Source organism: Ranitomeya imitator, chromosome 2 (genome assembly GCF_032444005.1).
Source record: "Ranitomeya imitator isolate aRanImi1 chromosome 2, aRanImi1.pri, whole genome shotgun sequence".
Lineage (NCBI taxonomy): Eukaryota > Metazoa > Chordata > Amphibia > Anura > Dendrobatidae > Ranitomeya > Ranitomeya imitator.
In genome coordinates this window covers 654455089-654468371 of record NC_091283.1, presented here as the reverse complement: position 1 = coordinate 654468371, position 13283 = coordinate 654455089, and the positions used below count along the sequence as shown (strand labels likewise).

The following is a 13283-nucleotide window of genomic DNA, read 5'->3' as shown; positions in this document are numbered from 1 at the left end:
GTAGAAGATCCCTGGTCTGACCCACTGCACTGTAGCTGAGCCCCTCCTTCCTGCTGTTCTCCGGGGGCACCAGCTGCTCCAGACTTCACACTTCCAGCCTCTGACTGCAGATTTACAGCCTCCTCTGACCTGGCAAATCGCTCCAACTTAGCAATCACATCCATCTTCCTCTGATAAGCAGCGCTTGCCCTCGCCGCCTCCTCTGCAGTCTCGGCGCCATCTTGGGCCTGTGAGCTTCCCGCAGCTGTCAGCTCCTTCTGTCTCCTGCGTGTCATCCTCAGATAAGATTCCGCTCCTTCGGGTCACACCTCGCTCCCCGAGACTATGTGCACTCCTGAGAGTATGATTTGCGTTCGGCGGCGCCTCTAAGGGGTTAATAAGGAGATAATGAAGCGGGAGAGCTCTGTTTTACGTCTGTTCACATCGCCTGCTAGGCCACGCCCCCATATATATATATATATACAGTGGGGCAAAAAAGTATTTAGTCAGTCAGCAATAGTGCAAGTTCCACCACTTAAAAAGATGAGAGGCGTCTGTAATTTACATCATAGGTAGACCTCAACTATGGGAGACAAACTGAGAAAGAAAAATCCAGAAAATCACATTGTCTGTTTTTTAATGACTTCACACAATGGCCCAAATGTGTTATTTAATTATCTAATTAAATTTAAATGAAAATTGTACAGGTTAAAAGAATAACATTGTAAAATTGTGCAAAATCATGAACAGTGTAACTTGGTCCTGGACATTGCTCAAACTAGTCTCCCCCAAAGGGTTGCCCCATGTCCTATATTGTGCCTATCACATCAAAACCAGGTTGCAGAAATTTTAATCAAAGATCATGGCTCTTTGAACTATGGGCCCAATTCATCAAGACATGAGTTATTCATGTTATATAGGTTATACAGGGATCAGCATTCTGAGCTCTGCTAGATCTGCAGCAGAGAAAACTGATTTTATCAAAACTGTGATATATCGCTGGAATCAGGGCTTCTCTCCCTACATCATTCTAGTCTCAGATAGGGCAGCAAAAACCTGCTGACAAATTGTCTTTAAATGTATTTAGTGGTCCTTTATGGTAAAAAGAAAAAAAAAAGAATAATATATGTATATATGTTAATATTTCATACAGCGCTAGATAGCTTAAAAGCCGGTAATTCAAATATATGTGTGTGTGTGTGTGTGTGTGTGTGTGTGTGTGTGTGTGTGTGTGTGTGTGTGTGTGTGTGTGTGTGTATATATATATATATATATATATATATATATATATATATATATATATATATATATATATATATATATATATATATACACATATATATACACACAGTGGGGCAAAAAAGTATTTAGTCAGTCAGCAATAGTGCAAGTTCCACCACTTAAAAAGATGAGAGGCGTCTGTAATTTACATCATAGGTAGACCTCAACTATGGGAGACAAACTGAGAAAGAAAAATCCAGAAAATCACATTGTCTGTTTTTTTAACATTTTATTTGCATATTATGGTGGAAAATAAGTATTTGGTCAGAAACAAAATTTCATCTCAATACTTTGTAATATATCCTTTGTTGGCAATGACAGAGGTCAAACGTTTTCTGTAAGTCTTCACAAGGTTGCCACACACTGTTGTTGGTATGTTGGCCCATTCCTCCATGCAGATCTCCTCTAGAGCAGTGATGTTTTTGGCTTTTCGCTTGGCAACACGGACTTTCAACTCCCTCCAAAGGTTTTCTATAGGGTTGAGATCTCGAGACTGGCTAGGCCACTCCAGGACCTTGAAATGCTTCTTACGAAGCCACTCCTTCGTTGCCCTGGCGGTGTGCTTTGGATCATTGTCATGTTGAAAGACCCAGCCACGTTTCATCTTCAATGCCCTTGCTGATGGAAGGAGGTTTGCACTCAAAATCTCACGATACATGGCCCCATTCATTCTTTCATGTACCCGGATCAGTCGTCCTGGCCCCTTTGCAGAGAAACAGCCCCAAAGCATGATGTTTCCACCACCATGCTTTACAGTAGGTATGGTGTTTAATGGATGCAACTCAGTATTCTTTTTCCTCCAAACACGACAAGTTGTGTTTCTACCAAACAGTTCCAGTTTGGTTTCATCAGACCATAGGACATTCTCCCAAAACTCCTCTGGATCATCCAAATGCTCTCTAGCAAACTTCAGACGGGCCCGGACATGTACTGGCTTAAGCAGTGGGACACGTCTGGCACTGCAGGATCTGAGTCCATGGTGGCGTAGTGTGTTACTTATGGTAGGCCTTGTTACATTGGTCCCAGCTCTCTGCAGTTCATTCACTAGGTCCCCCCGCGTGGTTATGGGATTTTTGCTCACCGTTCTTGTGATCATTCTGACCCCACGGGGTGGGATTTTGCGTGGAGCCCCAGATCGAGGGAGATTATCAGTGGTCTTGTATGTCTTCCATTTTCTAATTATTGCTCCCACTGTTGATTTCTTCACTCCAAGCTGGTTGGCTATTGCAGATTCAGTCTTCCCAGCCTGGTGCAGGGCTACAATTTTGTTTCTGGTGTCCTTTGACAGCTCTTTGGTCTTCACCATAGTGGAGTTTGGAGTCAGACTGTTTGAGGGTGTGCACAGGTGTCTTTTTATACTGATAACAAGTTTAAACAGGTGCCATTACTACAGGTAATGAGTGGAGGAAAGAGGAGACTCTTAAAGAAGAAGTTACGGGTCTGTGAGAGCCAGAAATCTTGATTGTTTGTTTCTGACCAAATACTTATTTTCCACCATAATATGCAAATAAAATGATAAAAAAACAGACAATGTGATTTTCTGGACTTTTTTTCTTAGTTTGTCTCCCATAGTTGAGGTCTACCTATGATGTAAATTACAGACGCCTCTCATCTTTTTAAGTGGTGGAACTTGCACTATTGCTGACTGACTAAATACTTTTTTGCCCCACACATATATATATATATATACATATACATATACACACACACTACGTGGATACATTAATTGTATCTGTTCTATTCTAACCTGTCAGTGTGATTTTACTGTACACCGCAATGAATTGCCGGCTTTTCTATAGAACACGGGTGCGTATTTCTCGCAAGTCACACTGATGGTCCGTGTGTAATCCGTTTTTTTCTCGCACCCATAGACTTGCATTGGCGATTCTCGGCCGAGATACGCTGACAATCGCAGCATGCTGCGATTTCACTCAGATCCTGAATACGGCCAACAAAACAACGGATAATAGGAGCTGCCCCATAGATTAACATTGGTCCGAGTGCGATGCGATTTTTTTATCGTCCGTCCGTATTACGGTCTAGTGTGACTCCGGCCTTATATGGAGATTATTTTCAGTAACAGCGCGGTCATCTGCTGAGGTTCTCCCCCAGTATTAGGGCGTGTCACCGAGTTGTAATCAAGGTTACCTGGTTAGGGGCCCACTCGGAAGCTTCGTCCCCCCTGGAGAAAACTCTAGCTATGCCTCTGTGAATCAAGGTATGCGGAAACATTTGAACAAAAGAAGGAAAGTCGTCAAAATGACCACATATGACATATGCAACTTATGCAAAGACATAGGCAGGTCAACTTGAACTTGGAAGCGTTTCACTATGACCCAATTCAGAACTATAGGTCACATGTGAAAGTCATAGCAGGCAAAATTGATGTAATATGCGAACATTAAAGGGAACCTGTCACCCCGTTTTTTCAAATTGAGATAAAAATACTGTTAAATAGGGCCTGCGCTGTGCGTTACAATAGTGTATGTAGTGTACCCTGATTCCCCACCTATGCTGCGAAATACATTACCAAAGTCGCCGTTTTCGCCTGTCAATCAGGCTGGTCAGGTCAGGTGGGAGTGGTGACAGCGCTGTTTCTTCCCCAGTTTTCCGTTGGTGGCGTAGTGGTGTGCGCATGTTCAAGTGCCGAATCCACTGCGTGCACGTGAAGAAACAGCGCGCGATCTGCGCTATTACCCTTGTCATCGGTGGGGGCGGCCATCTTCCTGGGGCCGCGCGTGTGCAGATGCAGTGCTCTGCTGCACGGGGCTTCAGGAAAATGGCCGTGGGATGCCGCGCGTGCGCAGATGGAGATCGCGGCGGCCATTTTCCTGAAGCAGAGATGCAAACTCGGCTTTGGGAAAATGGCCGCCGCGATCTCCATCTGCGCACGCGCGGCCCCAGGAAGATGGCCGCCCCCTCCGATGACAAGGGTAATAGCGCAGATCGCGCGCTGTTTCTTCACGTGCGCGCAGTGGCTTCGGCACTTGGACATGCGCACACCACTACGCCACCAACGCAAAACTGGGGTAGAAACAGCGATGTCACCACGGCCACCTGACCTGACCAGCCTGATTGACAGGCGAAAACGGCGACTTTGGTAATGTATTTCGCAGCATAGGTGGGGAATCAGGGTACACTACATACACTATTGTAACACACAGCGCAGGCCCTATTTAACAGTATTTTTATCTCAATCTGAAAAAATGGGGTGACAGGTTCCCTTTAAGCATCAAGCAATAAAGTGGAACTTGGAATCGCCTTGTATGTGTCAAGTCAGTTTGCCACATTTAAGTCTACCTTCAGAACCTCTTTCATACATGTCGGGGACAACTCCTGAGTCCAAGCATTTTCTGCCAAGTATTAGGAGATACAATTAATCCTTCCAGATGACATTATTTGGTATGACAGCTGGAGTCAAGGAAGCAGGTTTTATGCTAACTTGTAAAGTCCAGGGTCAAAAATATCACAAAATAATATTTTATTTACATACACCGCATAGGCTCCCTTTTAAAATAGGAGCCCCGATAAAGTTGCTTAGGAACCTTGACCCACCAAAATTGTGTAACGGCGCAAGGTTGTGTGTTAAGAGTCTCATGCCCAACGTTATTGAAGCCACTATTCATATGGGAAACTCTAAGGCTAGGTTCACATTGCGTTAGTGCAATCCATTTAGCGCATACGCTAACGGAATGCGCTAACGCAATGTACAAAAAGGATTGCGTTTAGCGATCCTGCTAGCGCAGATGCCCGAGCTGCGCTAGCGAGAACGGACCCAAAAACGCTACAAGCAGCGTTCGAGGTCCATCAGAAAATAAAGGGACATCGCTAACGCATGACAAAAATGGCATATGTTAGCGATGCGTTAGATACATTGCGGTCAATGGGTGCGCTAACAGATCCGTTACATTGCGTTAGTGGCGCTATGTAACAGATTCCATTAGCGGACTGCCACTAACGCAATGTGAACCCAGGGAGAAATATTTACATTCTGTGTATCCTCTTGCTACCAATCAACATGCCTTCCATTTTAAATGTCTGCAGTTGCTAATCCGACTTCCATTTGCTATGACTATAAACAAAGCTAAAGGTCAATCACTTATAGTAGTCAGCATTAATTTGGAGAGTCCAAGTTTTTCACAGGGACAATTCTACATTGCTTGCTCTGAAGGTCAAAGGAAAAGCATTGCTAACCAAAAAGCACTACAAAAGACAGCTGTGTATCTGTAAATCAATCTTACTTACTTGTCTGTTAACCACTGATAGGTTGCACTATGCTGTCCCCCTCTTAAATATTTTAATGTGTTTGTGAAAGGAGAGTAGATGTAAATTTTTAATACAAATGTGTAGTTCTTGCTCTCCTCAGTGTTACAACAAATTTGTGAAAGTAAAACAAATGTTAATGCCAAACTAACAAAAAAGAAGAGTTGAAAAAAATAAACTTTAAACTTTGAAGATGTTAACTTCAGGGTAAAAGTGAAATTTTAACCTTAGCAAGCAGAACCAACAAATACATTTTCTGCGAGCGAAGCCGTGCATATTTTGCTAGTATATATATGCATATATAGTAGATTGGTTCACTAGGCTGTACACGGAGGTAGACACGGGAACATGGTTTATTTAAGAAGGGAACACAGTCTCTTTAAGAACTGCCTTTGGTTTATTATAGGCAGCATAAACCAAAGTGCAGTAAAACAAATACAGCCCTCTGGGTAAAATAGGAAAAAAAAACCCCAAAGCATAGTCCTTCTGAGAGTTCACCGCTAGCAGAACACACACGGTTCAGGTTGGTTCCAGCACACCAACTTCTCTGGAGTGTTCCTCTCCAGACACTGCCCTTGGAGGCCAGCTACTTAAGCCCCAGACCACACCCTGGGGTGGAGATAAGGTGGACATCCTCCCACCCACTCTATGGATGTCCACATAAAACTCAGCCCATTACACAAATCTTTGGGTTTTAGATCACTGACGGCATGAAGTGTAGCGAAACATATCTCTCCTCTAGCACTTTACCAGTATATATGTGATTTTTTTTTGTTGCACAGTTTAGTAACTTTTGAAAAACAAAAACATACTTGATGGAAAAATGAACAATCAATTAGCATTTATTACCTTGGTTTTGAGGGGTGTGGGGGTGAAAGATGTTAAAAACAATGATTTTGTTATTGATTTTTGTTACGTAGCTGGTTTTGAATGTAGTATAACTTAGTTTTGGTGCACACTGCATCTGTGGCCACTGTCAGCCACATTCACTTAGGAAATCAGCACAAATGACAGCACTGATTTGTAACTAGCATTATAAATTTACGTCAGATAATTAAATAATATAATTTAAGTCTATTACCTCCCTAAATATAACAAAAAAAAATCATGTAACACTATAATAATTAGCATTTGGTAGTTCCATCTACCTCATGTTCCTTTGGAGCATTCTGATTTTTCTCTGGATAACCGTTGGCATGTAAAGGACTGAAACGTTTCTCCATTTCTTTTTTATTGGATTTATCTGTAGAAGACACACCCATAATGACTTCACACAATGGCCCAAATGTGTTATTTAATTATCTAATTAAATTTAAATGAAAATTGTACAGGTTAAAAGAATAACATTGTAAAATTGTGCAAAATCATGAACAGTGTAACTTGGTCCTGGACATTGCTCAAACTAGTCTCCCCCAAAGGGTTGCCCCATGTCCTATATTGTGCCTATCACATCAAAACCAGGTCGCAGAAATTTTAATCAAAGATCATGGCTCTTTGAACTATGGGCCCAATTCATCAAGACATGAGTTATTCATGTTATATAGGTTATACAGGGATCAGCATTCTGAGCTCTGCTAGATCTGCAGCAGAGAAAACTGATTTTATCAAAACTGTGATATATCGCTGGAATCAGGGCTTCTCTCCCTACATCATTCTAGTCTCAGATAGGGCAGCAAAAACCTGCTGACAAATTGTCTTTAAATGTATTTCAGTGGTCCTTTATGGTAAAAAGAAAAAAAAAAAGAATAATATATGTATATATGTTAATATTTCATTCAGCGCTAGATAGCTTAAAAGCCGGTAATTCAAATATATGTGTGTGTGTGTGTGTGTGTACACAGTGGGGCAAAAAAGTATTTAGTCAGTCAGCAATAGTGCAAGTTCCACCACTTAAAAAGATACCTCAACTATGGGAGACAAACTGAGAAAGAAAAATCCAGAAAATCACATTGTCTGTTTTTTTAACATTTTATTTGCATATTATGGTGGAAAATAAGTATTTGGTCAGAAACAAAATTTCATCTCAATACTTTGTAATATATCCTTTGTTGGCAATGACAGAGGTCAAACGTTTTCTGTAAGTCTTCACAAGGTTGCCACACACTGTTGTTAGTATGTTGGCCCATTCCTCCATGCAGATCTCCTCTAGAGCAGTGATGTTTTTGGCTTTTCGCTTGGCAAAACGGACTTTCAACTCCCTCCAAAGGTTTTCTATAGGGTTGAGATCTGGAGACTGGCTAGGCCACTCCAGGACCTTGAAATGCTTCTTACGAAGCCACTCCTTTGTTGCCCTGGCGGTGTGCTTTGGATCATTGTCATGTTGAAAGACCCAGCCACGTTTCATCTTCAATGCCCTTGCTGATGGAAGGAGGTTTGCACTCAAAATCTCACGATACATGGCCCCATTCATTCTTTCATGTACCCGGATCAGTCGTCCTGGCCCCTTTGCAGAGAAACAGCCCCAAAGCATGATGTTTCCACCACCATGCTTTACAGTAGGTATGGTGTTTGATGGATGCAACTCAGTATTCTTTTTCCTCCAAACACGACAAGTTGTGTTTCTACCAAACAGTTCCAGTTTTGTTTCATCAGACCATAGGACATTCTCCCAAAACTCCTCTGGGTCATCCAAATGCTCTCTAGCAAACTTCAGACGGGCCCGGACATGTACTGGCTTAAGGAGTGGGACACGTCTGGCACTGCAGGATCTGAGTCCATGGTGGCGTAGTGTGTTACTTATGGTAGGCCTTGTTACATTGGTCCCAGCTCTCTGCAGTTCATTCACTAGGTCCCCCCGCGTGGTTCTGGGATTTTTGCTCACCGTTCTTGTGATCATTCTGACCCCACGGGGTGGGATTTTGCGTGGAGCCCCAGATCGAGGGAGATTATCAGTGGTCTTGTATGTCTTCCATTTTCTAATTATTGCTCCCACTGTTGATTTCTTCACTCCAAGCTGGTTGGCTATTGCAGATTCAGTCTTCCCAGACTGGTGCAGGGCTACAATTTTGTTTCTGGTGTCCTTTGACAGCTCTTTGGTCTTCACCATAGTGGAGTTTGGAGTCAGACTGTTTGAGGGTGTGCACAGGTGTCTTTTTATACTGATAACAAGTTTAAACAGGTGCCATTACTACAGGTAATGAGTGGAGGAAAGAGGAGACTCTTAAAGAAGAAGTTACAGGTCTGTGAGAGCCAGAAATCTTGATTGTTTGTTTCTGACCAAATACTTATTTTCCACCATAATATGCAAAAAAAATGATAAAAAAACAGAATGTGATTTTCTGGATTTTTTTTTCTCAGTTTGTCTCCCATAGTTGAGGTCTACCTATGATGTACAATATAGTCCAGAAAAATGAAGGCAGCACTCCAATAAAAAAAAAAACTATGGAGTGGTGCCTTCATTTTTCTGGACAATAGCATGAGGTTTGGCATATACCTGGAAGGATTTTTTGCACCCTTTGTTTTCTTTTGGTGCTGGTTTTTGTTTTCTTTTTCTATAATTATCAATATATATATATATATATATATATATATATATATATATATATATATATACAAATTTAAAAATAAAACACATTCCTCTTTTTTTCCCCAATATCATCTAAGAAAAAATAGAATGTAAAAACGAAGGGATCACCTGTCACCAGCATTATGCCTGTTTAAACTATCTGTAAGTATTGCTCACCTCTTGTTCTTATTATGCTTATGCATTTCTAAAGACAGTCCACTTTGGACTTTATGCACTTTGCACTTTCTAGTATATGGTAAATGCTGCTATATAAAGGTACCGTCACATTAAGCGACGCTGCAGCGATATAGACAACGATGCCGATCGTTGCAGCTTCGCTGTTTAGTCGCTGGAGAGCTGTCACACAGACAGCTCTCAGCGACCAACGATGCCGAGGTCCCCGGGTAACAAGGGTAAACATCGGGTTACTAAGCGCAGGGCCGCGCTTAGTAACCCGATATTTACCCTGGTTACCATTGTAAATGTAAAAAAAACCAAACACTACATACTTACATTCCGGTATCTGTTGCGTCCCCCTGCGTCAGCTTCCCTGCACTGTGTAAGCGCCGGCCGTAAAGCAGAGCACAGCGGTGACGTCACCGCTGTGCTCTGCTTTACTGCCGGCGCCCACAGTCAGTGCGGGAAGCTGACGGCGAGGGACGCGACAGACACCGGAATGTAAGTATGTAGTGTTTTTTTTTTTTTTACATTTACAATGGTAACCAGGGTAAATATTGGGTTACTAAGCATGGCCCTGCGCTTAGCAGGGTGGATAAAAATCAATGTTTTTTTAAAAAAAATCAAAAAAAAAAAATCGGATTTTTATGATTTAAATCGGATTTTTTTTATTTAAATCGGATTTTTTTCAATAAACTGCTTTTTGAGGAAAATATTTTACCATCCAAAGGTTCTTCCATCATGAGATAAAGCTGAGTTGTTTAACTCAGTAGAATAAAGGCTGTATATGTGTAACATTCACAATGCCATGCTCTTCCAGAGGTTTCTGTAGGATTAGTGGGCAGTTTCTCTCCTATATTATCACAAACGCTCTCTTTACTTACGCAGTGTTATGAACAGGTGATTCAGAACCACAATGGACCTAGTGGTTAAGAGCACACAAAGTGACCTGATAGTTACTAACATAGGACGAGCTCTGAGACATGGGAACTCTGCTGACCGCAATCCCTAATCCTATCATACCACACTAGAGGTAGCCGTGGAGCGCTCCTGATCAGACCTAGGCGCCTCGGGCACAGCCTGAGAAACTAGCTAGCCCTGAAGATAGAAAAATAAGCCTACCTTGCCTCAGAGAAACTCCCCAAAGGAAAAGGCAGCCCCCCACATATAATGACTGTGAGTAAAGATGAAAATACAAACACAGAGATGAAATAGATTTTAGCAAAGTGAGGCCCGACTTACTGAATAGACCGAGGATAGGAAAGATAGCTTTGCGGTCAGCACAAAAACCTACAAACAACCACGCAGAGGGGCAAATAGACCCTCCGCACCGACTAACGGTACGGAGGTGCTCCCTCTGCGTCTCAGAGCTTCCAGCAAGCAAGAAAAACCAATATAGCAAGCTGGACAGAAAAATATAGCAAACAAAAGTAACACAAGCAAAACTTAGCTTATGCAGGGCAGACAGGCCACAAGAACGATCCAGGAGAGAGCAAGACCAATACTGGAACATTGACTGGAGGCCAGGAACAAAGAACTAGGTGGAGTTAAATAGAGCAGCACCTAACGACTTAACCTCGTCACCTGAGGAAGGAAACTCAGAAGCCGCAGCCCCACTCACATCCACCAGAGGAAGCTCATAGACAGAACCAGCCGAAGTACCACTCATGACCACAGAAGGGAGCTTGACCACAGAATTCACAACGCAGTTCTCAAAACTGAATTTGACTCCGCAGAGGTCCCAGCCTCTTCTTCACGGCAAAAATGTTACAACATGAACAGAGTTGAGAAAAAGACCTTAATCATATTGTTCTACAAACCTATGAATACAGAATCAACCCCTTCAGTACCAAGTCCAAGAAGTTAGACAATATGTTTCTGATTGTTTGGAGTGGAATAGATCTGCACAACACAAGAAGAATGTGAATCTAAGTGTGAGGAGGAGGAAGGGCAAGCAGACAAGAAAATGAAAGTGAAACTTTGAGCACAATACTGCAGCATAGCCACAGACAGACAAGTCTGGATCTGTTTGTGTGTACGATCTGAGGTTTATTACATTCTTTCCTTATAATGGCAGCAGGCCGTAAAAGAGACCCAGTTTGGGAATATTTTAATGAAGCTCCTTCGCCTATCGGTAAGGCAGGCATGCGTGCAAAATGCAAACGATGCAACAAAGAGATGCAAGGCCTGGTGGCGCGAATGAGGCAACATCATGAGAAGTGCGGTGATGAAGATGAGCTTCATTAAAATATTCCCAAACTGGGAAGTTGTTCAGTGTGAAGGTACCTTTAATCCTAGCTATTTGCACAGACATTATGTCTATTTGCACACTAATTAGTTCAGAGGTATGGAGCATTAGTATGTACTTGGGCATTTGTTTATGCTGGTAACAGAGTTCCCTGTTTATTGTGGTATCCAGTAGTGTCTTTTTCTTCATTGTTTATTTGTTTGCTGTTTATGCTTCTTTAATAAAAAATATTTTTCCAAGGATTATACTTTTTTTGTGGTCATTGTGCTGCTTGGTGTTATATATATATCTCGAAAAAGAGGCAAAAACTATTTGAATAAACGGACAAACATTTTTTAAAGCTATTAAAACTGTATTTATGAAAAAAAATTGCCGGTTGAGAACAAGGTAAAATAGCCCAAATTTAAAAAAAAAGAAACAAAGTATAAAGTTTGTCCTCTCACTATCAAGAAAAAAAGCAACAAAGACTGGACACACTTAAGGCTAGGTTCACATTGCGTTAGTGGGTGTCCGCTGACAGAATCCGTTTCATAGCGGCACTAACGCTATGTAACGGATCCGTTAGCGCAAGCAACCATTGACCGCAATTATGTAGCGCATCGCTAACGCATGCCATTATTGGCATGCGTTAGTGATGTGCCGTTATTTTGTGATGGACCCTCGAACGCTGTCTGCAGCATTTTTGGGTCCGTTCCCGCTAGCGCAGATAGAGCATCTGCGCTAGCGCGATCGCATAACGCAATCCCTTTTCGTCAATTGCGTTAATGCAGTCCGTTAGCGTATGAGCTAAACGGACTGCACTAACGCAATGTGAACTTAACCTAAGCGGTAGACGTACTTTCAGAATAACTTAAATAAAATAAAAATGAAGATTATTAATAACTTGCAAAACAAATGTTATCCTTGTCCTGCAATGAAGTAGTATTATTTGTACTTGATGCAATGACTGGAGCCAAAAACTTTTAGGTGGCACAGATAGCGACAGCAGCATCTAAGGATTTTGACAGTGGGAGAGAGATCCCTCCGCCAGTCTATCAACTTAGCCGCAGTGTAGAAGGGACAGTGGTTTACCATGGGAGCCAGGGGCCGAACAATAGTCCGTCATAGGTGTCTGCCTATTAGAGCATGCCAGATATATGGTAAGGTTTTGCATAACTAAATATTCCAAATCTACTATATAATTGTCTAAGGGTCATTTCCGTCTTTCTGTCCGTCCTTCTTTCTGTCGCGGATATTCATTGGTCGCGGCCTCTGTCTGTCATGGAAATCCAAGTCGCTGATTGGTCGCGGCAAAACAGCCACGACCAATCAGCGACGGGCACAGTCCGGAAGAAAATGGGCGCTCCTTACTACCCGCAGTCACTGCCCGGCGCCCGCATACTCCCCTCCAGTCACCGCTCACACAGGGTTAATGCCGGCGGTAACGGATCGCGTTATGCCATGGGTAATGCACTCCGTAACCGCTGCTATTAACCCTGTGTGTCCCCAACTTTTTACTATTGATGCTGCCTATGCGGCATCAATAGTAAAAAAAATGTAATGTTAAAAATAATTAAAAAAAAACAAAAAACCTGCTATTCTCACACTCCGTTGTCCGCCATGCCGCTCGCGCCGGCCGCCATCTTGCATTCCCAGCGATGCATTGTGAAATTACCCAGAAGACTTAGCGGACTCGCGAGACCGCCAAGTCATCTGGGTAATTTCGCAATGCATCCTGGGAACGGAAGATGGCGGCAACCGCACGCCTATCGCCGGAGCTTCGGTGGATCCCAGGGGGTGAGTATATAACTATTTTTTATTTTAATTATTTTTTAACAGGGATATGGTGCC

General features: G+C 42.5%; 1 protein-coding gene across 1 annotated transcript in view; it reads right to left on the bottom strand.

The window, feature by feature from the left end:
* LOC138667067 (zinc finger protein 182-like) overlaps positions 1–13283 on the bottom strand; it is a 117097-nt gene that overhangs the window by 44443 nt on the left and 59371 nt on the right. Inside the window, exon 5 of the mRNA XM_069755326.1 lies at positions 6672–6766. Coding sequence (XP_069611427.1) covers positions 6672–6766 — 95 coding nt within the window. The remainder of the gene's footprint in view (positions 1–6671; positions 6767–13283) is intronic.